A 27598-nucleotide genomic window follows, 5' to 3' on the forward strand; every position below is an offset into this window, starting at 1 on the left:
TCAGGGCCTCCACAAGTTGACGATACTCGGAAGGGTTCGCTAATCCAGGCTCTGCAGCACTTCCACATAGCTTCTTGAAGTTGAGTTCCATCAGAGTAGACACGGACTTGCAATCCACCATCCCACATCTCTCAAGCAGCTTCACAGTGTATTTTCCTTGAGAAAGGAAAATCTCACCTACTCTTTGCCAGAGCTACAGTCCTAGGAAGTAGTGCATCAGTCCTAGGTCCTTCATCTTGAATTTGGAAGCCAACTCCCTCTTGCATTGATGAATGAGAGGGTCATCACCTAAGTCACCTGACACGGGGATTCGGGACACGTAGGATTCGGGATTCGTGGTGTCGGATTCGGGACACGCTGACCCCCCGGAACAGGACACGTTAGGACATGTATATATATATATATATAATATATTATATATATATATATATATATATATATATATATATTAAAAATTAGATATTATCATATTTCTTACACAAATTTTAATTAATGATACAAATTTATTGATTTCAAACATAGATCTTCATCTATAGCTATTAGCATGCATAGTACATACAAAATTCAAATAAATGTCAGTGGTACTGGTCACATAAATGATAAATCTATTAAAAATTTAAATCATGATTCATAATTCATAACTGAAAGACAACTTACAACTACAAGATAGTAAGATAAACACACTGACAACTGTAGTTTTCTCATTAAGTCATCAAATCAAAATGTGTTACATAGGTAGTGTTGGTGCAATGCCAATGGCAAATAGAAATAGAAAATATAAAACAACTACAGGTATACAAGCCTCAAGGCATCAATCAGCATCAGAATCAGCATCACTGTCCCCATCATCATGGTCCCCACTGCTCTCCTCTACATCCTCCTCCTTCCCTGTATCCATAGTCGCCTTTGCATCTGTTGGTATGGAGGCTGACCCCTCTAAGTCATCAAATCTAACAGGCTCTAGCACTGGATCATTGAGATCCATGTTGGCCAATGCCAACTCAACAATGGTGTCCAGACCCATATCATCAGGAACAGTGTTACTTGGGAGCGGGAGCGAAAGCGGGGAGCGGGAGCGAAAATGGGAGCGGGAGCAACATATTCAGAAGCTCTTGGTTTGGTGCTCTTGATTAAATACGAGTTCCATACCCTAATACATGACAAAATTCAATGGAAACATTGCAATCCCCCAATCCTAAAATCCTGAAAAACTGATAAGTCTGCTGGATTTTGAATGAAATCTAAAATTCTACTTTCTCCATATGAAATCCAATGAGGCCGGAACCACTCTCAAACATCCTGAGTCATTTCATGGTAATGTTAAAAATTTAAGTAAAAGGATGAAAATGAAGATTAAGGAGAATGTCACTTTTACTTTAAGAATTTAACATTACCATGAATAGCATATCAATACTAGGCCTAGACTTGATTATGAAGCTGCCAAAAGCTCTACTTCACTTACCAAATGAAAATATTAATGAGAAAACACGCCCTTTTCATACCCGCGCTGAGCTTAGAGAGCCCTGGAAACCGGACACGTGTCCTAAAATCGCGACACGCCCCTGAAAATCACGACACGCCCTCGGACACGACGTGTCCGAAACGGACACGACGTGTCCTGTGATTTGGACACGAATCTGGACCGACTCGTGTCGGATTCGCCGGATTCGGGATTCGCAGGGGGTTTAGGACGAATCCGGTTTCCTAGGTCATCACCTATTAAAAAGAGATCATCCACATAAAGGACCAAAATGAGAGGTTTGTCCTTTTCAACCTTGAAGTATAAGTTAGGGTCAACATCGCTCCTTGTAAATCTCAGCTTCATTAGTTATCAATCCTCTCATACCAAGCCCTGGGGGCTTGCTTCAACCCATATAGGGCTTTCTTCAACCTGCATACATGTGTCTTACAATCTTGAACTTCGAACCCCTCGGGTTGTTCTACATAGACTTCCTCTTTAAATGAGCCATGCAAGAAGGCAGTTTTGACATCCATTTGGTGTAGGCTCCATCATTGTGAGGTAGCAAGGGTTATGATTGAACAGATGGTGGTATATCAAGCAACTGGTGCAAATATCTCAGCATAGTCCACTCCTTCATTTTGAGAGAAGCCTCGAGCAGCGAATCTGGCCTTGAACTTTTCAACACTCCCATCAGCTCCATGTTTGATCTTGTAGATCCATTTTGAAGTGACCATTGACTTGTCCTTGGGTCTAGGAACCACATCCCAAACATCAATCTTCATGATCGACTCATATTCCTTGTTCATCGCATCCTTCCAAACTTGGTGTTTCATGGCTTCTTTGAATGTACAAGGCTCAAATTAGACAATGGTACTCATGGCAGTTAAGTACCCTTGGTACTTGTTTGGCTTCTTGCTTTCACGAAATGTCCCCCTCGGTGTAATATGTTTATCAGCATCTTCAAGAGTATCTTTGAGCCATAAAGGTCTTTTTCTTGAAATAGAGGGCTCACTAGGAGGTGGATTAATGGGATCCATCGAACCTTCCACATCGGGCATTGGATCATCAATCAGAGGTTCATCCTACTTTCTTGCATCATCATCATTGTCCTTCCTAAGGGCAAAATCTTCATCGAAAGTGACATCATGACTTTCTTAAGGGCAGAATCTTCATCGAAAGTGACATCATGATTTATTTCCACTTCTCTTTGACCTAGCACATAGATTCTATATGCCTTCCAAGTTTCACTGTAACCCACAAACGTTCATTTCTTCCCAAATGCATCTAGCTTGTTTCATTTCTCATTCCGCAGATGAAAATATACGAGACAACCAAAAATTCTATAATGAGAAACATCAGGTTTCTTACCGGTGAAAACTTCTTCAAATGTCTTGAAGTCCAATGCTTGATGTGGGCATCTATTTTGAACATATACAATGGTGTTGGCAGCTTCTCCCCATAAGAACTTCAGTAGACCTTGGTCATGAAGCATAGCACAGGTGGCTTCTATGATGGTTTGATTCTTCCTTTCGGCAACACCATTTTGTTCAAGAATATATGTAGTAGTGGTCTCCCTCTTAATGCCAGCTTCTCTACAATAGTCATTGAATTCATTTGACTCATATTCAGTTCCATTATCTGTCCTCGATATTTTGATCTTCTTTCTTGTTTGATTCTCGACCAAGGCTTTGAAAGAGCGAAACCATTTGAACACTTCGTCCTTCTTCTTCAAGAAATAGATCCATGTTTGGCGAAACAAGTCATCCACAAAAATTGCATAGTACAAATATCCACCCAAAGATGTCACGAGCAACATACCTAATAGATCAGAATGGACCAATTGAAGAATATCGGTAGTTTGACTTTGACTTGAGGGGAATGGTCCCCTTGTATGTTTTCCAACTGCAAAACCCTGACAAACACCTTCATGATCTGAGTTGATTTCGGGCATACCTGTGACCATCTTCCTTACATCAGGTAAGGCTTTGTAATGAAAGTGAACAAATCTTCGATGCCATAATTCAGATTGAAGAGAAGTATCGCAAGTCATTGCTCTCAATGGACTTCCTCCAACCTGATAGAGACCCTCAAACTCTAAATCCAAGAGTGAATGCATCTTTCGGGTTCCTTTACCAAACACGAACCTTCCCATCAACAAATGTCACCTTGAAACCTTTATCTTCCATTGCAGAAATAGAGACCATGTTCTTTTTCAGATCAGGTACATACAACACTTCTTGTAAATGAAGGGTTTGACCTTGATTTAAGTGAAGAGCAGCAATCCCAATTCCTTTCACGGAATAAGTGGCATTATCCCCAAGTATAATCTCCATATTAGTCTCCTTTCCAATCAAGTTCAAGAGAGCCTCTTTGTACCTAGTGAAATGCCTTGAGACACCACTATCAATCAACCAATGATATAATGTATCTGGAGAAGAGGCGATGGTGAGGGCAGAAATAATATAAAATTCTTTTTGCTTTTCTACAACATTAACTTCTTCATACCTAGAGTTTCTCGACTTCTTGGGAGGACGACCATTTCCATTTCGAGCAGCAGGAGCATTCCCCTTTCCTTTGTTGTTGAACATGTTGTTCCTTTGATTTTCATTGCCTTTGTAGTTAATGTTATTGTTTTCATCATCTCTTGAAGTATCCTTCTTGTGAGGACACTCTCTAGCGAAGTGGCCAAACCTGTTGCAATTGAAGCATCTCCCTTTTCTTCCTTCTTTGAATCTTGGCTTGAACCCTTGACCTTGTCTTCTTGGACCAGCGTTGTTCTTCCTTTTAGCATGAATGGAGAAGGCAATAGGATTGTTTCCATTTGAGGGCTTGTCTCTTTCCATCATTCTTATTTCTTCTAGAGTGCATCTAGCCAATAATTCATCAACGAAATCTTGTCATTGTTGAGGATGGTAGTGTTAAACACATCTCATTCTTTTGTAAGGCCTCCAAGTGCAATAAGAGTGAGCTCCTTGTCACAAATGACTTCTCCAATAGATAAGAGATCATTCTTGATTTCGGTAATCCTCATGAAGTAGGATTGAATGGATTCTCCTCTATCCATCTTGATGTCTTTCAACTTGTTCTTGAGAAAGAGAACTTGATTTGCATTATTTACTTTGAACATCCCAACCAGCTTGTCATACATCTCCTTAGATGTTTCCAAATCAGAAATATAGGCAACCGAAGGCCTATGAATAGAATCAACAATATTTTTCTTAGCTTTAACCTCACTTTTCGTATACATTGATTGTGCAGCAATGAATGCATTTGAAGGAGGCTCCACTACTCTTCCTTTGACATAGTCCATGGCATCATTTTCTTCCAAAGTCAAATCTAGAGACATCTTCCATGCATGATAGTCGGATTTGTCCTTAAGCTTGTCCTTGGATTTGAAGTAAGATGTAGTCGTCATTGGGACTAGTTCCAAGTTCTTGTCCAACAGCTTCCCTTAGTGATTGCTTTTCCTCACTCTTGCTTGGGCTTTGTCTTCACCTGAGCTCTGATACCATGTTAATTTTAGATAACAATGGTATGTTTTATGCTTAGCACAATTTACTTCAATGTTCCTTATCAACCCAATGACAATTTCTAATTATTTCCAGTAGCAATCACATTAACTTAATCACATTGACAGTAAATGCAGATAGAACATAAAAACATGTGCAGAAGACAAGCCAAGACAAGAGGACACAAGATTTGGTGGATGCTAAGGAAAAACCCCAATGTGCGTAAAACCCTTTGGTCAAATCTTCTTATTATTATTCAATAGTTCAACAGAGAGAGAGTACATAAATCAAATTTACTTGCCCAGTACATAGTCAAAACAACCCTGTCAAAATCAGCAGTCAACAACAATCAACTACAGCGCTAACCAAAAAGTCAACATTGGTCAAATCAACAACAAAACCTCATCCAAACAGCTCGATCAACAACAATCCAATTCGTCCTCCAAGAAGGGTCAAAGTCAACCCAAAACAGTCTACCCAGCGTTAGTCAAACTCGAACAAACTTCAGTGAATTTTGCGGTCAACGCAGGGAAAATTGCCCCAAATACCAGACTGCAGCCTCAAGAAATCGGAAATCTTCAGAGAAAAATGCAGTCAAATATGGTCAAACGATCGCTCGTCAACGTTGGTTTGTTCTCTGAAATTTCAGCCTGTTCTTGTCCCTGAAATTTTCGTCCTTCTATGCCACACGTGGGAGAGAGAGAGAGAAAGAGGTTGCCCAAGTTGTACAGACCAATCAAGAGAAGAGAGAAGAATGATGTGTGTCAATGATGTCCAAATGAGGAGAGAGGTCACTCCTATTTATACAATTCAGTGAGGGTGAGAAGACACATCCATTGGGCTTCTTGAGCCTACATTTGACCGAGGCCGACCTTAACAATTTGTGCATGAGAGAGAATAAATTCAAAATTCCACTTCTTCTTGTCAGAATGAGATGATCTTTATATCAAAATTGGACCTCTCGAAAAGAAGAATCAAATGCAATAATCATCTCCATCATATGAGTTGTCCCAAGGTGGAATTTGGACCTAGTTGCCAATTTTAACACCTTCTCTGTCAACTGGCTGAAATATCCCTTGTTCTTGATCATATGACAAGATGCCCTACAATCAATATACCACATGTTGTCATCCACTGAGCTTGCCATGCAAGCTATGAGAGAAAACTCCTCAAACTGAGAAGTGAACTCTAACTTTGTTGATGTTGCCACATGATCCTTCTTGGAAGGTACTCCCACAACCCCTGGGGTACTGGGTTTGTGAGGAGTTGACCCATGAAAATGAAGCTTCATGGGCAATGTACCCAAACAATGAGCTTTCTACCCAAAGTAGTGGGCGAAAGACCCAAGGAGATATTGATTTTTTAATCATTCGATGCATGAGGGGCACCCTTGCAGTGCTAAGGGTCACCTAGGGCTTCAATGGTGTGGAGCAATTCATTCTGGAGCAACAAAAGAACTTGTGAGCAACAGTGGCAGAGGTATTGGAGCAGCAGTATCATCTGCGAGTATAGGTGGCAAAGGACCTACCAGGTGTTCAAGGTACATGGACTGAAAGAGTGAGCACTCCTTCAACAAGTAAGTCAAATGTGTCTTGTTCAAGAGCAAATTGAGGATCATATGTTGTTGATCTTAAGCCCTAGTTTTCCTTGTATCGGGGCTAATTGTAAGGGTCATTATCCCTGGTACGAAAGCCCTATGTTTGTTGTATTAAAGTTGTAATATAACAAGTTTTGGGTTGCAAAAATTCTTGTGTGCTTCATTGATTCACTATTGTACATTTTCCATTGTGAAAAGTGCTTGAAGTTGTGGAATTTCAATGCATTTGTGTTCGTGTTTTAGACATAGACCTGATTTTGAATTGCCAAGGAAAAATCAACATGGTATCAGAGGTACTTTGAAGGGACAATTGGATCAGAGTGTGCACAGTGAAGCAGCTTAGGAGGGAGTTCTGGAATTGCCTAAAACATGGGGCAGAATGTTCAGCTAAGAACATGGAAATGTGGTCTTGACTGGTTAGGTGATGAGATAGGCTAGGAGTTCTAGTGGATTGGTGGATAACCTGGTGAACAATAGTTTGTTGTGTGGAAGGTTGCAGATCATGGACTTTCAATGACTTGTCAAAGATTGTTGGTACTACTCAAGGGGTACTTTGGCATGAACGAGTTAGCTCCGTGTGAAGGATGATTTAATGGTAGGCTAGTATCTTCATTGGGTTGTGAAGTTGCACATCTGACATTGAAGCCATGTGCACATGAGGCATTTGACCCAGGAGGATGAGATCACTTGTTGAGTTGAGTTGTGGTGGTCTAAAGTGAACAGACCCAGTTTTCGACCACAACTTAGACTAGCCTTGGAAGGACACATGTTCAGTAGCAGAACTTTCCAGGAGGGAAAGCAAAGTGAGCTAGTGAAGGTTGTGTAGACTCAAAGGGGGTCTAGCTTCAAAGGGAGACTGTGGAGGATCATCAGCGACCCTATGGAATTTTGAATCTTCAGGTTCTAACAAGATCAAGACATGGAGCTACCCTATGGGATTTTGAACCTTCAGGTTCTGACAAGATCAAGGCAGGGAGACTACCGAGGACAGCGTGGTTCATAATACAAGGTATGTTGTAGAGGTGAACGCCATAAATTGGGCTAGTGTCGTTGATGATGACGAGATACTTCCGACTGGTGGAAGTACCTCCCTCGCTAAGAGGGGGGGTTGAAATGTGTAGCTTGGGAGGTACTCCCACAACCCTTGGGGTACTGGGTTTGTGAGGGGTTGACCTGTGAAAATGAAGCTTCGTGGGCAATGTACATAAGAAGTGGGCTTTGTACCCAAAGTAGTGGGTGAAATACCCAAGGAGATATTGATTGTTTAATCATTGGATGCATGAGGGGCACCCTTGAAGGGCTAAGGGGCACCTTGGGCTTCAATGGTGTGGGCAAAATTCAAATGAAAGAGATTTATTTCTTATGTTAGTGGCATTTTGACATGTAGGCCCAACTCAGCTTGGGCTACAAGTCAAGTTGGTTGGTGGCAAATGTAATCCACTAAGACCATTATAAGTAGAGAGCAAATGGAGCTCATCTGGCATCCATCCAAGTGCAATCATCTAATGTGAAGACTTGCTAAGGGGTTGCAAACCTAAAGGAGCCCAGCTAGAGTGAAGGAAGAGGATCAAAGTTTCTTGTTTCTTATTTTCTAGATAGGCCGAGTTAGGAGTTGTTGTACATATGGTTTAGGGCATGGTTCCTAGCTAATCACTGTAGTGAATATCTGTGAGACAAGTTGAGATTGTTTTGTTGCTTAGAGGAAGGTCGAGGCCCCTAAAACTTGTTCATAGTAAGGCCAAGAGGGTAGGTATGATGTTGGAGTGAGGGTCGTAGGTCTTTAAGGTATAACACATAAGTTTAAAGGCCTAAAAGGGAGTTTTGCGCAATGAAACAGAGATGTGTTGAGGCCGAGTTAGGGCAACCCTGAGGTTGTTGCAGGAGCTCTAAAGAGGGATGAAAACCTCAACCAATTTGTGTACAAGACTGAGACTCCTTGAGACCTGAGCAGAGGTCAGCTTAAGGAGGTGTGAGTTGATGTTTGGGTTGCATCTTATATGATGATGGTTGTCAGGTTTGATGGTTTGAAGTATGTCCTACAATGAAGCTAAGATAATGTGTTGTGTGCCCTAGGTTCAATCATCCTTGGAGCAGCAAGGAGACAGTTAGTGGGCAGACCTTTGAAGACCCTAAGAGCAGTCTAAAGGATTGCTAAAGGGCAAAGTTGATTGGCCTTTTGTTCAGCAGTTGTTGGAGAAAGGTTGTTCAGGAAAGCTCCTCTAACACAAGAGTCAAGCACGAGGCCACATTGGGTGCACTTTAAGGGATCATCCCCTATCAGGGTGTGCTTCAATGTCGTTGTTGACTGTCCCACTTGCCATCTCTTGCGCGAAGTGGTATCCATAGTGCACAGTGACCAGGGCTCTTATGTAAGGTGACTACAATGGGACATCTCGTGGTACCTTAGATAGACGCATAATCTTCGTCTTAACTTAGCCAAGAGGGTATTGTCCTCATTAAGGGTACTTGCACCTATGGAGTTGGGATTTGGGCGAAGGTCGAGGGGTTAACGTAACTGTTTCTCATTCCTATTAGCCTACTTTCTACCTAAACTTGCAACGTTGGATTTCAATACCAACCTCAGCTTGTAAGGGTGGAAATTTTTATGTGCCTATTGTTTCCTATGTCATTTTTTATAAGGGAGTGTAGTTTGTTTTACTTGGTTTTATGGTAGTTGGCCATAGGGTGTATTCTTTGTTTTTTTTTTTCATTTGTCATCGTGGCTACTCCACCAACTCGCCAATTGAGGCATGTAGAGATCTTCCTACTATAGAGAGGGAGGGACCACCACTCATAAGAGGACGAGTTATCTGCCCTAATGTGGAAGTTCAAACCAATACTACAAACCACGATCCTTGTTGAGTTTTTTAGCTCCAAAGGTACTTCTGGTCTTGTGTCTTGATTAGAACAACCTTGATTTGCCTCTTTAGGAGCTTGCATGTGACATGTAGAGTGTGCAAGTGCATGCATGCAGATGTGTTGGATGTGACATGCATGAGATGTGCAAGTAAAGCAAGCCAAATTTATGACTTGTACTTGAGTTAAAGTAGAGAAAGCTAAAGATACGATAGTTAACTAAAGTAAAGTTACTTATCTTCAGTTAACTTGGCAATCTAATTTTGGCCACCAATCTTAGCTTAAGAAAGTTATAAATTGAACCTAAGTGTTGAGGCTAAGACACAAGAGTAGCACACGATTGAGAGAGGCTTCTCAATGAGTATGTGTTGGGTCCAAGAGAGTGCAAATATGTTGGTGATCAGTTTCGTGTTTTCTCAATTAGGCCAGTATCCCAAGATGAGAGCCCAAGTTTTGTGATTAATTTATTAATGAAGAATTGTTGATTGGGCATAAATATGTTTATGTGTATGTGATTCAGATAGAGTAATTTTACTTTTGCTAAATATTTTAGTTAGGAACTTAGTCGTGTATTCGTTCAATTAATAATTACTAGGAACCGAATATCGGGTTTTGGGTTTGAGTAAATTCTAACATGGCATCAGAGCCCCAACTTTGAATCAATCTCAGAATTACAGGTGTTGTGTTCATGTCGGATTGCCAAAGCCAAGTTGGTTGAGATCATATCAACAACAACAACAAAAAATTAACGCAACGAATTTTTTTCATGCCAAGGATTCTCTTTTACGAGCAAAAAAACGTAAAAAAGAAGGGGTCGATTTATTCATGGAAAAAAGGGTGAAAATTATTGTTGGTTAGTGGGGTTTGAGATGACTATCGAGTTACGTTACAAGTATAGGTTGGCAAGGCAGAAAATTTTAGCCCATGGAAGGAGCGGATTGTTCTATTATTTGAGTAGCAGGAATTGTGGGACATCGTGGAGAAGGTTATTCCAATTACTGCAAATCCTACTTAGTAGTTTTAGTTTAATAAGAAAAACGTGAAGATAAAGAGAATAATCTTGGACTCCCTTAAAGAGCATATTATACCTCATGTGACCAGAAGAAGTATGCCTTTGCGATGTGGGCATCCTTAATCAAGTTATACCATAGTACAAACCAAAACAGAAAGATCATGTTGAAGGAGAAACTGAGAAACACCAAGATGTTTGAAACTGACACAATTGCATCATACCTAACCAAAATCACTTAGATAAGAGATGACTTGGCAACAGTAGGGAAAATATTGATAGTGAAGAGTTGGTCAGATCAATCTTAAGTGGCTTTCTAAGAAATAGGATGTCTTTTTTGATGGAATAGTTGCACGGGAAACTTTGTTCAATTGGGATATATTGTGGGATGATTTCATATGCAAAGAGACAAGGAGACGTTCCAAAACTGTAGACCAAAATGATGGTAAGGATGATAAGGAGAATTTTGCTCTTATTGTAAAGGGCAAAAATAAAGTAAAGCGAAGTGGGGGATATGCTTCTGTGAAGGAATTGAGAAAATTGAAGTGTTTTACATGTCATAAGCCTCGTCACAAGAAGAAGAAGAGGGAGGAGGATCAGGTGGTTGCATCAACATCAACTGAGATTGATGACTTTATGAAGAAATTTGAGAAGGAATTTTCTCTAGTTGCATGTATTTCTGATAGTAGTATTGTTGTGTATGAGGACAGTGGGTTATGGCTAGTGGACAGTAGACCATCAAGTCACATGACGGGAATGAAGTCAACGTTCCACAAACAAGCTCAAACTGCAGTGTGTTTAGTGGGATTAGTACCATGCATGCAATGAAGGGGGTTGGATGTGTCAAATTCCAACTAGAGTCAGGAGGATTTCTAGAGGTGACAGGGATGTTGTTTGTTCTAGGGTTGATGGTACACATACTCTCAGTATCAGCCTTGGAGGATGTTGGATATAGAGTTTTGTTCCAAGATGCACAGGTGCTTCTATATTCAGAGGGACCGACCTTGAATGCAACTGTAATGCTTGGCATCAAACAGGGGCAGTCATACTAGTTGTTGGGACAACTTGTGCATATATTTGAGGGGATCTTGGATACAAGGTCAATGCCAGTTGTTGAGAGGGAGCAAGTGGTGAGGAAGAGTGATTATTTAGGTACTACCAAGAGCCTTAGCTAGTATGATATGACATTGTTGAACACTCAAGAACAAGATCTTAGGAGCATGGTTGAAAGGAATAGGTCTTCAAATCAGATTTTGAAACAAGTAGCAGGGAAGTCTTCTAGTTCAGAGGGAGTAACTACAGCGACGAATAATATGGTGGTGTTGGAGATAGATCCAGGTGGAGGAGGTTCTTCTAGAAGTACCTCCCTCGCTAAGAGGGAGTGTTGAGTTTTGTAGCTCGGAAGGTATTTCTAGTCTTGTGTCTTGACTAGAAGGACCTTGATTTGTCTCTTCGGGAGCTTCCATGTGACATGTAGAGTGTGCAAGTAAGTTGCATGCATGCGGATGTGTTGCGTGTGACATGCATGAGATGTGCACGTAAAGCAAGCCAAATTTATGACTTGTACTTGAGGTGAAGTACAGAAAGCTAAAGATGGGATAGTTAACTAAAGTTACTTATCTTCAGTTAATTTGACAAGTTAATTTGGGCCATCAATCTTAGCTTAGGGAAGTTATAAATTGAGTCTAAGTGTTGAGGCTAAGACACAACAGCAGCACAAGATTGAGAGAGGCGTCTCAATGAACACATGTGCTAGGTCTGGGAGAGTGCAAAGAGGTTGGTGATCAGTTTTGTATTTTCTCAGTTGGACCATTATCCCAAGATGGGAGCCCAAGTAAGTTATGTGATTAATTTATTAATGAAGAACTATTGATTGGGTAGAAATGTGTTTGTGTATGTGATTTCGATCGAATAATTTTGCTTCTGCTAAATATTTTGGTTAAGAACTTAATCGTGTATTTCTCCATTTAACAATTTTTGGGAATCGAATATCGGGTGTTGGGTTCGAGTAAATTCTAACAATCCACCTAATGGTTACGTCCCTCAATCCACCTTTAATGGATCTGCTTGGTCTAGTTCTTATTCGAGTCGAGTAGACACTTGGTGAGTCATTTTCACTTTAAAATCATTCCCTTATGATGTCGAGCGTGGACACATCATCATCCACTGGACTTTAACACCTCCTATGTCGACCATGTTGACAAGCCTTTGAGTCAGCCTTCCTTTGTGTTCATGAGTGGCATTATTGTGCTAATCCTTAGTACGCCTCAAGCATCTACATTTTCTATGTAGAGTCACACCTCCATGTCAACCATTCTATCGATTGAACAGCCCAATATTACATAGCCAGTTACTTGCTCACAGCGTTCGCTCACGAGTTCACTCTTTGGTGTACTATTGGCTAGTACCTCATAGTTTGGAGGAGTTCCTTCCTCTTTCGAGTCATCTAATACCACTACAATCAGTTCCTTAGCTCCTTTATTGTCTAGTACCCAATTCGCTTGGAATAGTTTTGATGCTTTGGCTATGGAATTTTTTACACACTTCCAATTGCCTATATGTTACGAGACCAAGACTGATTTATTTGTGTATTTATGCCAAAACACCGCTACTCATATCTCTAATCATATCCATGAATGGAGACGACGATGTAGGTTGGTAAAAGCCCATATCCTGGACTAACTCTTGGCAGATTGGTTCACAAAGTCCATGTTACCTCCTTTGCCAGAGATGTTGTTAAAATTGGCAACTAGGGCCAAACTCCATGTGGGTCACCTTATTTATGGCTACTGATATTTTTCCTAGATTCCTCTCGTCGAAAGGTGTAGGATTGATCTAAATATCATCTGATTCCGATAAGTATTTATGGAGATATGAATTTATTTTGATTATGGACAAATTGTCAAGGTCGGCCAACAAACTTATGTAGGCTTAGAAGCCCAACAGTCACGTCTATTCATCCTCAACGTTTGCATATAAATACAAGGTGCCTCCTCCTCATTTGGACACTTCATTCACTCATCTTCTCTCTCTCACACACACGTGTCGCTGAAAGGAAGACGTCCTAGGGCAAGGAAGACGCAAAAAGAAGGACGCTAGGGCAGCAAGTCATCTCTTTGACCAGCGTTGACCAAATAGAGGTGCGGATTGGGAGTGACTACCTCCCCTAGGCAGGCCGCAATTTTTGGCACGAAAACATAGGTGATCTGACCTTTGGTTTCACTGATGTTGACTGTCATAGTTTAGGGTTGCAAATTGACTTCAAAAATCTGCAAATTGACTGTACTTTTGGAGTTGTTCAAGGGTTGTTTCTTCAGGCTATTCAAGAGCAAGTTCACTAGAAATTGACCTAGCATATTAGAGGTCAATTTCAACTAGTTTGACCAAGTTTGACTTTGTTGATCTAGGGTTTGTTGTTGCTGATATAAAATTACAGAATTCAGATTTTGTATTATTTCTCTCTGATGAACTATTGAAGATAAAAGAATATTTGATCAAAGGGTTTCCCCGCATTGGGGTTTGTCCCTGGCTAGCCGCCACATCTTGTGTCTCTTGTCTTGACTTGTTTTCTGCTAATCATTTAATGTTCTATCTGCACTTTACTTAATGTATATGTGATCGCTAATCTATGAATGATAAGAAGAAAAATAAGTAAACTGCTCTAAGCATAGAACATACCATAATTTAACATGGTATCTGAGCTGAGGTGAAGACAAAGCCCAAGCAAGAGCAAGAGCAAGAGCAATCACCGAAGAGAAGGATTGGCAGGCAATCTTAAAATCATGGGGTCCTCAACACACTTCCCTACTGAAGACAAACTCCGTGAGAAGTTTAACTATCACAAATGGAAGATGTCTCTCGATCTAACATTAGAAGAGCAGGAAGTGTTGGACCATGTGAGAGGCAGAATTGTTGAGCCTCCATCAAATGCATCTGCTGTTGTTAGGAACAAATGGACCAAGGGAGAAGTCAAAGCAAGGAAGATCATCTGGGACTCTATCGACAAGCGCTTGGTGGCCTATGTTTCCGAGCTCACCACCTCCAAGGAAATCTACAATACACTGGTGAGTTTATTTAAAGTTAATGATGCAAATCAAATCTTGTTTCTTAGAAATAAGCTTAAGGAAATTAAGAAGGGCAAAGATGAATATTATCTACCAGCAGCTCTCTCTACTATTGCTCCCTCGGACTCGCTGGGAAATTGGCTTATTGATAGTGGTGCCTCAAGGCACTTCATTGGTTACAAAGAAGCTCTCTATAATCTGATAGAGAAGGAAACCAACCTGGAAATTGTTCTTGGAGATAATTCAAAATATCTCGTGAAAGGCGTAGGAATGTCACTCTTTAATTGAATCAGGGAAATACAATCCATTTACAAGATGTATTATATGTACCTGATCTCAAAAAGAACCTGGTGTCCATTTCGGCAATGGAAGACAAAGGCTACAAGGTGGCCTTCAGTGATGGCAAGGTACGTGTATGGAAAAAGAATTTTAAAGATGCTTTTACTCTTGGGTTTCAAGTTGATTCATTATATCAAATCGGAGGAAGTCCGTTGGGTGTCATGTCTTGTGACACATATCTTCAGTCCGAATTATGGCATCAGAGGTTTGCTCACCTTCATTATAAAGCTCTACCCGATGTGAGAAAAATGGTGACCGGGATGCCCGAGTTCAGATTAGAGCAAGAAGGTGTATGTCCAAGATGTGCCGAAGGAAAGCTCAAAAGGGGACCATTCCCCTCAAGCCAAAGCAAGACCTCCAATATATTGTAGTTGGTTCACTCAGACATATCCGGTATGATGCCTGTGAACTCCTTGGGAGGATATTTATATTACCTCACTTTTACAGATGATTATTCTCGCAAGACTTGGATATACTTCTTGAAAAAGAAGGATGAAGTGTTCTCCTAGTTTCGACACTTCAAAGCCTTGATCGAGAATCAAATCGAAAAGAAGATCAAGACCTTAGGACTGATAATGAGACTAAATATGAATCCAATGAGTTTCATGACTTTTGCAAAGAGGCTGGCATTAAGAGGAAGACTACTACACCATATACTCCTGAGCAGAATGGTGTGGCGGAAAGGAAGAATCGTACAATTGTGGAAGTTGTCCGTGCTATGCTCCATGATCAAAGACTTCTGAAGTTTCTATGGATCCAAGCTGCAAACACCATCGTATATGTACAAAACTGATGCCCTCATCAAGCATTGGGTTCCAAGACTCCCAAAGAAATGTTCACCAATAAGAAACTTGATGTATCTCATTTTAGAATTTTTGGAAGCCCTATATATTTTCATGTGCCAAAGGAGAAAAGGAATAAATTGGGTGCATCTGGAAAGAAAGGAATCTTCGTGGGCTATAGCAAAAATACTAAGGGCTATAAAATCTATGTAACTGGTCAAAGGGAAGTCTAGATTAGTCATGATGTCACCTTTGACGAAGATATGGCTCTTAGCAAAGTAAACAATCTTCCTACTTTAAGGGGATCTAAAGAAGCTGACACCGAGGAACCGAAGGAAAAGGAAGTTGAGACGATGCCCGATGTGGAAGAACCTATGGATCCTATTGATCCTCCTCCGCAAGAGCCTTCCTCTTCTAAGAAGAGGCCTTCATGGCTTAGGGAGAGACTTGATGATGCTGAAGGACACAATGCACCCAGAGGAACCTTCCGTGAAAGTAAGAAGTCGAACAGGTATCAGGGATACCTTACCATCATGAGCACGATCATCCAAAATGAGCCTTCGTCATTCACAGATGTTGTCAAGCATCAAGTATGGAAGGATGTTATGACCGAGGAATATGAGTCCACCATGAAAAACGATGTTTGGGATGTGGTCCCCAGACCTCAAGACAAAGCAGTTGTCACTTCAAAATGGCTTTACAAGATAAAGCATGAAGTTGATGGAAGTGCGGAAAAATATAAGGCTCGTTTTGTCGCTCGTCGCTTCTCCCAGAAGGAAGGTATAGACTATGACGAGATATTTGCACCTGTTGTCCGATATACCACCATGCGCTTGATCATAACCCTTGTTGCTTCACAAGGATGGAACCTACATCAGATGGATGTCAAGACTGCGTTCTTACATGGTTCGATCAAGGAGGAGGTCTATGTGGAGCAACCTAAAGGATTTGAGATTTATGATCAAGAATCTCATGTGTGCAGGTTGAAGAAGGCCCTTTATGGGCTAAAGCAAGCACCCCGAGCGTGGTATGAGAGGATCGATAGCTACTTGATGAAGTTGGGATTCACTAGGAGTGAAGCCAACCCTAACCTTTACTTTAAGGTTATAGATGACAAGCCTCTCATACAAGTGCTATATGTTGACGACCTCTTTCTAATAGGTGCAGACCCTCTCATTCACAATGTAAGAGGGAGTTGGCTTCTGAGTTCGAGATGAAAGACCTAGGACTTATGCACTGCTTCCTAGGACTGGAAGTCTGGCAGAAACCAGGGGAGATCTTCCTATCTCAAGGAAAATATGTGGTGAAGATATTGGAGAGATTCGGCATGGTGGACTACAAGCCCGTAACTACCCCGATGGAACTTGACTTCAAGAAGTTAAGTGGTGCTGCCAGACCTGTTTTACGAAATGATACCGAGTATCGTCAACTCATCGGAGCATTGATGTTCTTGGTGAACTCCCGTCTGGATATATGCTTTGTAGTCAACACATTGAATCAACATATGGTTGAGCCTCACCACTCACATTGGATTGGTGCCAAGAATTTGTTGAGATATCTTCGTGGCACAGTCACTCATGGGTTGAGATACACTGCCGGAGATGTGAGACTACTTGGATATACCGATGTTGATTGGGCCGGCAGTGTGGTGGACCGAAAGAGCACTTCCGGGTGCTGTTTCTCTTTGGGATCTGCCTCGATATTCTGGATGAGCAGGAAGCAGAAGTTGGTGGCTTTGAGCACCGTCGAGGAAGAGTACATTGCTGCTAGCATGGCCTCCTATGAGGCAGTCTGGTTGCAGAAGCTCTTCAGTGAGCTGTTTGGATTTACATTGGATACCACCGTGATCTTGTGTGACAACCAAAGCGGGATCCATTTATCAGAGAATCTCGTATTTCATGATCGCTCCAAGCATATCGATATCAAGTACCACTATATTCGAGATATGGTGCAGCGAGGAGCAATAAGGCTCCAACATATCGGTACAAATGAACAGGTCGCCGACATTTTAACAAAGCCCCTAGGAAAGATCAAATTCCTTACTTTCCAAGAACGACTTGGTGTCATTCAGAGACCCTCTTATGAGGGTCGAGTATGATGTATTGAGCTCTGGGAGCTCCAGGGGGGGCGCAGGGTACTTCTTGGAGCGACATATGACCACAAGGCGACTCACCATCCCCTGGTGGTACACTATGTACAGGGTAAAAGGTTCAACCTTCCCCTGTGACACCCCGTGGCGATTATGGAACAGGATGATTAGTTCTCCTATGGGCCAGGATGATTCGTTCTCCGTGGCGACTGTGGAACAGGATGATTAGTTCTCTAGTGGGCCAGGATGATTCATTCTCCGTGGTGATTGTGGAATAGGATGATTAGTTCTCTTGTAGACCAGGATGATTAGTTCTCCGTGGCATCCATTGGACAGGATGATTCGTTCTCCTATGGCCAGAATGATTAGTTCTCCTGTCAAGGCATCCTACCCATGCAGTCTAGGACTCATGGGAAGTACCTCTCATCTGATCAATGAGCAGGGAAATGAGGATAGGGACCATAGTAGTACTATCGATGGACACATCGTTGTATCTACCGTATTCCCTATGCTAGGATGACCTCCATTGATCTAGGATCAATGATACTGATCTGGGATCAGTGACAGTGGTACACACTCTGAGAATGACTTCGGGTCAGTGGAGGATGGTATGATACATCCTCGATCAGTTCTTCTTCTTCATAGTTCGAGCAGAGCAGAGTGGGGTCAAATTGTGCAGGAGCATTAGATGGATGGATAGCAGCAATGGTCAAACGGATTGCAGATAGAGTTCTCCCTAGTTGAGAGGGAGTGTTAAAATTGGCAACTAGGGCCAAAATCCATGTGGGTCACCTTATTTATGGCTACTAATATTTTTCCTAGATTCATCTCGTCGAGAGGTGTAGGATTGATCTAAAGATCATCCGATTCTGATAAGTATTTATGGAGATATGAATTTATTTTGATTATGGACAAATTGTCAAGGTCGGCCAATATACTTATGTAGGCTCAGAAGCCCAACAATCAAGTCTATTCATCCTCAACGTTTGCATATAAATACAAGGTGCCTCCTCCTCATTTGGACACTTCATTCACTCATCTTCTCTCTCTCTCCCCTATGCATAAAAGGAGCCTCTCTCTCTCACACATGTGCGACTGAAAGGAAGACGTCCTACGGCAAGGAAGACACAGAAAGAAGGACGCTAGGGCAACAGGTCATCTCTTTGACCAGCATTGACCAAACAGAGGTGCAGATTGGGAGTGACTACCTCCCCTAGGCAGGCTGCAATTTTTGGCACGAAAACATAGGTGATCTGACCTCTAGTTTGACCGGCGCTGGCTGTCCTAGTTTAGGGCTGCAAGTTGACTTCAGAAATTTGCAAATTGACTGTACTTTTAGGGCTATTCAAGGGTTGTTTCTTCAGGCTGTTCAAGGGCAAGTTGACTGGAAATTGACCTAACATATTAGAGGTCAATTTCAACTAGTTTGACTTTGCTGATCTAGGGTTTGTTGTTGCTGATATAAAATTACAGAATTCAGATTTTGTACTATTTCTCTCTGTTGAACTATTGAAGATAAAAGAAGATTTGATCAAAAGGTTTCCCCGCATTGGGGTTTGTCCCTGGCTAGCCGCCACATCTTGTGTCTCTTGTCTTGGCTTGTTTTCTGTTGATCATTTAATGTTCTATTTGCACTTTACTTAATGTATATGTGATTACTAATCTATGACTAATAAGAAGAAAAATAAGTAAACTGCTCTAAGCATAGAACATACCATAATTTAACAGATGTACCTGCACCGCTTGTGCATTGATCACGTGGCCCAAATATAGGATCTCGATCATCTCGAACTCACACTTCGATGCCTTGGCATAAAGTGACTACTCCTTCGTAATACTAAAATACTCATCTAAATGTCCCAAGTGCTCGTCCCACGTTTTGTTGTATATGAGGAGGTCATCAAAGAATACCAATAAGAACTTCCTCAATTATTTGTTGAAGATGTGATTCATGCATGACTAAAAGGTCTCCCTAGGGAATCTCTCCAAAAGACCTGACCATGCCTATTCATCGATAACTGAATATTGACCTGGTATTATCGACTACTATCTTACACTCATAATCAAACATTTTGTTGCGCAAGCCACATCTCCATGCTTGAATATAGCCTCCATTCTCTTAGCTAATACAATTCAAGGACCACCATTAGACATACCTCTCAAAACTACCTTGTTGTTATTTGATGCTCTGAATTCCATCTCCATTACTTGGTAGTTCATTCAAAACTTTCACAATGAGTATAACCACTGTACCCCCAATACAACATTGGTGTCTGCAAGATCTACTACATAGAATTCATTGGTGAATGTGTAATTGCCCAGTGTCACACTCAAGCGTGGAATTCTTTCTGTGCATGTCATGTTGTACCCATCAGCCACCACAACGCTAAAGCCCTCAAAATATTCCATAGGATTACCTATCTTTGCCACCAAAGCTGCATCCAATGAAATTGTGAGTTGCTCTACCATCGACCAAAGCTGTGATTCACTGTCTCTATATGACCCCACTAATCCTGAATGTGTCATATCTAGGGACTCCAAAAAGTGTGGCAATAATACCACCCTTAATTCCCATACAAGGTAAGTAAATTTTAAAGCACAATAGATCATGTGTAAGTAAAGTTTAAAGCATGCACCCCTATATTACCTAGACATGTATTAGCAGAGATGCAATTAAATCTGGAAACTTGAAACTCAATGACTAGACTACCTGTACCAGGAGCTGCCAATGGCTTCGCCACCTCACCAGGCTTTTAAATTAATAATGATTGTGCCTCTGGAACAGGTTGCATCACCCTTGTCACAGGTAGTGCAACTAGTGGTGGCGTTGTCTCTGTTGCTTGTGCAACAGGAGAAGATACTGCAACTGGTGCCATCAGTGAACCTTGAGCCTGTTGAGAAACCAATGATGTTGGCCCACGTGGGAGATGTCGTACAACTGAAGCTGTTGTTACAACTGGAGACCTTGGCTTGATCGAAACAGATTGTGCAAGTGGAATCTGTGGTGTGACTAAAATAGCTGGCATTAATAACGGTGCTGGTGGAAGAGGTTGTGAAATTGAGGCTGACAGTTTCACTGGAGCTGGTTGGGCTCCATTATTTTTCAATACCAATGAGGTACCATGGCTTGTATAATTAACAGATGTATGTTCTTCTTTAGCCAATGAAGTGGATCACATGGCTATGATTGATGTCAATTGCCTTGCTTGTTCAATAAGAACAAAATGGCAGTAAAGCACTAAAACAAAGCCATTAAAGGGTATTGATGCAACTATGGATTAAGAGAACATCTTGAGCAGCAAACCATTTGAGATTTTTTACTGTCAAATTTCATCAAACGGAATAAAAGTATACTTACATTGGAAGGAGAATACAAAATATATAACATGCAATATGGTCCCCCTTCCTCTTTGCTAAAAATCAACTCAAGAATCAAGTTTAAAGTATTGATATCTATGTTAAAGGATCTGAAAATACGGTGTGATGTGATCCATAATAGGCTAGCACTTATTGAGATGTTTTCCAAATTGATGACATGGCTTAAGCTTTACTTTGTTGTATTGCAGTCAATATTACATGTGAACAGCTTAAGTTGGCTATTTGATTTTATACTTATTTTACAGATTTTTGCCAAATGTTCAAGGAAAACAACATTCATAAGACAACCATCCAAAAGGACCTTGATAAAGCCAGGTTACAAACTATAGTCTCATATTTCAGAAGAATCCAAATAGCATTTTAAAGGGACTTAGAGAATTCAGCCCGGCTTCATCTTGAATTTCTAGTTTATAAAAAGTCGGGATTAAATCCCAAAAACCCGATTTTTTCAGCAAAACGGTTAAATTGGCCGATTTTTTGCAGACTTTTCATTGCCGAAAAAATCGCGATTTAATCGAATTAATCCCAATTTTATCAGGAGTCGACCAAAAAAATCAGCCATCTTGAGAGTTGACACTCAGACAAGACTCAAGATTCAGGGGTTGATTCACTATTTTGATACAATGATATGTGATGTAGCACTAGACTTCATATACATATTATATATTAGCTTTCTTTACATGTTTATGTGGAAATGCATTTATTTGATGTTGTGGATACTCTAGATGCTAAAAAAAAAAAAAAAATTGAATATTTTTGTGGTTTTTTAATTTTGCCGACTTTGTCAAAAAAAACTCCCGACTTTAACAAGTTTTTCAACTGGACCCTTGCCGATTTAATCCCGACTTCAACTTTTTCCACATTGGTTTATATAATATCATTCCATTTGATTGGTTTCTCACATGCTTTTGACTTATTATAGTGACTCGGTTATGAGGAATTTCTAAAATGCAATAACAAAATATGCAGAGATGGTATCAAAGACACAAGCATACCTTCTTGATGGTTTTCAGTGCTCTTTCTGCTGTTGATTTTTTTGGACTTGCAGTTTTTGTAGGGTTCTTCACTCTGTTTAGCCCAAGATCTTCTATCATACTTCCAACAGCATCCTTTGAAACTAAATCCTTGGGAGCTAGCTTTGCAGCCAAGTATCCAAGATGTTTCCGTGCCCCAGTCAGAAGTCCTCTTTCAAAGTCTATCGGAGATCTACCTGACCTCATCCGTCTCATCCCTGCTAAAACAATCACAATCTCTGATGTCTGCTTGATTGCAGCATCAAGTGGTTTTCTTCTCTCAATTTTAGCATCCTTCCCAGTTTTTAGTTTCTTAGCAACATGTTCAATGTGGTCTTCTTCTTCGTCCTTGTCGTCAGAGCATAAAGAACTAACCCCTTTATAATCCCCCCCTTTAAGAATATCTTAATGCACATCAATCTCTATTTCAGAGAAACTCTCAGGTTACCTAACATCTGGGTTGCTATTTATGGCCGTGTGAGGATGCTTCAAACAAATCAAATTCACATCTTTTATATCTGATACAGTTGTCTTCAGGGGTGAAATGTCCATCACATCTTTATCTGACACACTTGGCTTAAGGGGTGAAATTTGCATAAGATCACCTTTAACAGACACACTTGTCCTGATGGGTGATATTTGCATAACATCTTCTTTATCCAATACAACTGTCTTGAGGGGTGATATTTGCATAACATCATATTTAACTGTCCCACTTGCCTTGATGGGTGAAATCTGCATCGCATCTTTTGTATCTGACACACTTGTCTTGATGGGTGAAAATTGCATACTTTCACCATTGAGCTCTGTTGAAGAATGAGCGATATCACCTTCCTGAGGTAATGTCGAAACCACTGTGAGGCCATCTCGCAAAGCACCTTCTTTAGGAAATGTAGGAACTACTGTGATGCCATCTGGGAAATCACCTTTCTAAGGTAATATGGAAACCACTATGAGGCTATCTCGTGTCTCTCATGGCTCCGGGAGGATTCAACCATTAGGTTGAGTGGCCATCAGTATGAACCAAAGTTATCTTAGATTCTATAAAGAGATTTTACTAATATCATATGTGACCGCTCTGCACTACCTTGTGGTTCTTGAAGTTTTAAAATAAACATTTACTCAATGTGTAGTACCCAAACGTTGCTCTCCTTCCAAAGTGTAAAGAACTGCATTCTTAAGCACAGATGTGGAGAAAATCTTGAAAAGACCCACATATCATGGCCAGAAGCTCCCATCAAAAGAAGAAGACGTTTACAGCTGCAGATGAAACCCAAGAATTATGATCAGTATGCAACTCGAAAGCCCTCTAATGCATGCATCTGACAGTTTACCCTTTGCAAAAATATCTAGCCCTGAAAACTTGACTAGAAAATATCACACACAGGCCCCAATACAAATCAGAGAAAACATAATGATTTGAAACCGTTAAAAAACTACAGAATCCATGTCAGATTTGCATCCTAGGGCCAAAGTGACCTAGGACCACGCTTACCAACATTTGCCCAAAAAACCCAGTTCTCCCGCTAATCTAAAATTTAAATATCGGACTCTAACCAATCAGAGAGCCCAATTAAGAAACAGCAATAGGCGGAAACACTTCACTAATGTGAAAAATATTGCTGTTAATATATACTAGTACTAATATTATTCAGAGAGTGGCTGGCCCAATATAAGCCCAACCTCCCCGTTTGATTTTGAGGCATGTTCTTATTTAGTACAAGATGAGATTGAGACCGTTGGTAACTACCAAAGCCGTTCCATTTTTAATAATTGATTACATTTAAATGTGTGAATATATGTTGTGTCAACAAAATCCAAGCCAAATACAAAAAATACAAAGGCATTGGTAGCTACCAAATCCGTTCCATTTATAATAATTGACTACATTTAAATGTGTGAATATATGTTGTGTCAACAAAACCAAGCCAAATATAAAGGCATTAGAACTGGATACATTGTGGAGTTAATGTGTGAATATATATTGTGTCGACAGAACCCAAGCCAAATACAAAGGCATAAGAACGGGAGACAGAAAAGGAATTTTCCCAGTCAAATCGGGGGCATGGAATGCAATGCCTAGTAACTGTATCTAGCACAAATCTTTGAGAAAACTAATAGTGTACACTACAAGTGAACACGAAGAGAGAACATACTCAGTAAAGTTGTGAAATACCTAATTCCCATGAATCCTTGAACTTCCAGGGTAAAAGAAGAAAATGGTATGAAGCAGAAGGAAGATAACACGCACCCAAACGCTACAGAAGCAGAAGCATCGAGGGAAAGAGAAACAAAGACCATGAACCCACTTCTGATCTTGCCATCAGGAGATATCAGGGTCGAATCCTGATCATGCACGGGCATACGACTGTGAAGAGCAGGACGAGATGGTTTAGGTTTTGAATTGTTTTGAGTGTGAGGAGGGAAGAGAGAGTTTACCTCTTTTGGGGCGCCTGTGAATATATATCATCGATCAACCGAACTAAACCATTCATTCACTCGTTCACCCCACTGCGATGAAGCGCTCTTCTTTTGTTCCATTGGCCCGCTGAACTCAAAAAAACTCGTGAATAATCGAGGATTAAAGGCTTTGGACTGGATTAGGCCGAGACCCCGGGAACGAGGTCTCAAATTATATTGATGATATGCACAGCAGAATCAAATGAATGGATGCCTGATGAAATTCAAGATTTCCCTAATAGGGAGGGAAGACTAGTGCAGAAGGTGGAAAAAGGCTCATGGGGAAGCACAACAAAGGTTTTCAAGATTTTTAATTAGGGCTCTGCAGTGCAGAAGGTGGAAAAAGGCAAATAGAGAAGCACAACAGGGTTTTCAAGATTTTTAATTAGGGCTCTGCATTGGAGGAGGTGGGAAGGGTTGGAGAAGAATGGATTTGGCCAATCTGAATGGCAAAGAAATGCTGGTTGTCTCCTTTCAAATGCAATAGGGTTTATATCAATGTTATGTAATGGTTTTCATTGTTGAATTGAGGCCCCTGTGATTTATTTCTCACATGAAATTTCATTTTATTTGTGCTTTTCGAGCCAACCAGTGTGGTCATTAGCTTTGAATATTAAATAGTCAGAGCAGACGCTTTTCGAACCAACCACTCTAGCGTTGCATATTAAATAGTCAGAGCAGAATATTTAACAGCTCCAAGCGATAATAGCTAAATTTGACCAGGAGATGGTCAGTGAGACAAGTTAGTTGGACAGCATTAAAGGCATGACCTATATGTTAATAATTCAAATAAATATCAATTTGTTAATTAGTTATAACCTTATTAAAATCGAGCTTAAAGGGACTATAAATTAATATATCATAAAATTAATAAACTAGCATTTGCACCTAATGTTGCAAAGGAAACGCCGTAAGGCATAGTGCATGGAAGAATATTGAAATGTGAATGAGCTTTTTTGAAAGCAAGGGTCGATGATAATGATTTTGAATTGAGGAAACCATGCCGAAAACCCTATTCGAGGGTTAAAGTGGCTATGAAATTGAATAAAAGTAGTCATACATATCCATTGAACTTGTTTAGATACCTTAAATATTGCCTAGTTGAAGGTGAAGTTAAACAAATGAATTCACGCGAACAACAACTAGGTATCCATATCGATATACAAAATTTTAAGGAGAGATATGTTAATCTTTTCAAACAACATTCTAATGTATTTGCCTAAAAACATGAAGACCTTATACCATGTCACATTGTGATGAACTGAATCCCTGCCAAGATCTATTCCTTATGACGCAGAGAAGCTACAGGTGGTTGATAAGGAGGTGAAAACAAATGCTTGGGCTCATGAAGGAGCTCTGTATTGTCCTCCAGCCCACATTGTTCCTATGCCTATTATATTCCATGGAAACATCGTACACAGAGACATCTCTTGCTCATATCTCCATTGGTACTGCCCAACAAAACAAAGGAGAAGGAGAAGATTAAAACAAAAGGTATAGCTTTTAGACAATGATTTTGAAGTTCTTCCAACTTTGGAACCAAATGAACACAGATTTCCTTTGGACCTCATGTGGAAGAGCAATATTAGTAGTTGAAAATATGGAGCTCGAATGTAAGGACACAATTACTTATCATAAAATTATGCAATTGAAGGAGATTTGTATTGGCGTGCTAGTTTTTCTAAGGTTATGGTGTTCATGCATGTGTTGTTATACTAATTGTGAAATGGGGGAATTTAGTTGTTTCATACATTGTTTTTATGATCCTTGCATAACCAAATCCAGTGGAGAAATCAAACAATGTGTGAAGATACAGTTTGTTGTATTTATCATAAGCCTCAATGTTCAATTCAAACTCTGGTGTGATATGAAGACCTTAAACCATATCACATTGTTATCTGAAACTCTATTTTTAGCGAGTATGGTAATATTGACTAACTCTGCCTGTGTCACAAATCATATAAAAATGGATTTCAGTTAGCTCCGTGGTCCTTGGAGAATAATAATATATACAACTTTCATCCATCATGGCCTCTCAACAGTCCAATTACTTAGCTAATTGCAGACCTATCTTGAAGCATTCTATATGATGCCACTTTTATTACAGGGATGCAGAAATTAGATTTTAGAATGGGAATTGTGCTTCAGCGTTATTTTCATTCAAGCGGCATTTGTGCCAGTTATGTCTTTTGGACAATTATGGTTATTCTAAATGGTAATGCTATGTGAAGTAGTATGTGCTAGCATTTTTATTTTTATGATGAACGTTGCATATTATGTCATTTTAAACAAGCATAATCTGATTTTCATGCTACACTGCAATTTTTTTTATAGGCATTGAATTGTTTTTCTGCAAAGTATCTAGAAGTTTGAATGCCCTAAAGAATTGTAGCCAGCAGACGGGGGGGTTCCAGTGCATGTCAATAGGATCAGGAGGGATGAAGATTGTCCTGTATGTTTTCATTCCATTGCCCAATTCATGGCATGCTAGTTTTCTAACCCAGCAAAAACTATAAATGCATTGATGATGGGTGACATCCAGTGGAGTATGGTACCATATGTTCTATTAAACTGTGCTGAAGACAACCATTTGAACTCCACAGCTCGGAGATTTTCTATCAGCTCTTTAAATTTTTCTTCCCATGCTTGTAATTTGATTATTTTCATACTATTAAGAATTTCAGATGTTATTCTGAGTCTTTCATCCTGTGCAGTCATGAACACAGCTTGGCACTTCTGGGGGGTTTTGGCTTGGAAATTTGAGTTGTAACTTAAATTTGTAACATTATTCAATCATCATTCTACATCATTTTAATTTGATATTTCAACTAGTACTTAATGTTTACATTAGTGTTGGTACGATGTCTAAAGATATCTGCTTTTAATGATAGTTATTGGTGCTATATGAGAATCACTAGAAATTTATGTGGATCATTCAAAATTTGGAGTCATTTATAAATTCCTGTCAGTTAACGGACTTCATGTTAAGATAAATTTTAGGTTACATGGGGACTTCATGTTAAGATAAATTTTAGGTTAC

General features: G+C 40.2%; 1 protein-coding gene across 3 annotated transcripts in view; it reads right to left on the reverse strand.

Annotated features, from left to right (window-relative positions):
- LOC149167697 (uncharacterized) overlaps positions 1 to 25170 on the reverse strand; it is a 34426-nt gene extending 9256 nt beyond the window's left edge. Inside the window, exons 1-3 of one of the 3 annotated variants that reach the window (XM_089433095.1) lie at positions 24538 to 25170; positions 24350 to 24444; positions 22081 to 23358 (exon numbers count right to left, since the gene is read on the reverse strand). In XM_089433095.1, coding sequence (XP_089289221.1) covers positions 22081 to 22314 — 234 coding nt within the window. In that variant the 5' untranslated portion in view covers positions 22315 to 23358; positions 24350 to 24444; positions 24538 to 25170. Of the gene's footprint in view, positions 1 to 22080; positions 23359 to 24349; positions 24467 to 24537 lie in introns of all 3 variants that reach the window. The other 2 variants (XM_089433094.1, XM_089433093.1) reach the window with 2 other exon arrangements.
- Positions 25171 to 27598: the final 2428 nt, after the last annotated feature.

The sequence above is a fragment of the Pinus tabuliformis genome, chromosome 5_1, assembly GCF_031772625.1.
Source record: "Pinus tabuliformis cultivar Carrire ecotype Pingquan chromosome 5_1, CPIR1, whole genome shotgun sequence".
NCBI lineage: Eukaryota > Viridiplantae > Streptophyta > Pinopsida > Pinales > Pinaceae > Pinus > Pinus tabuliformis.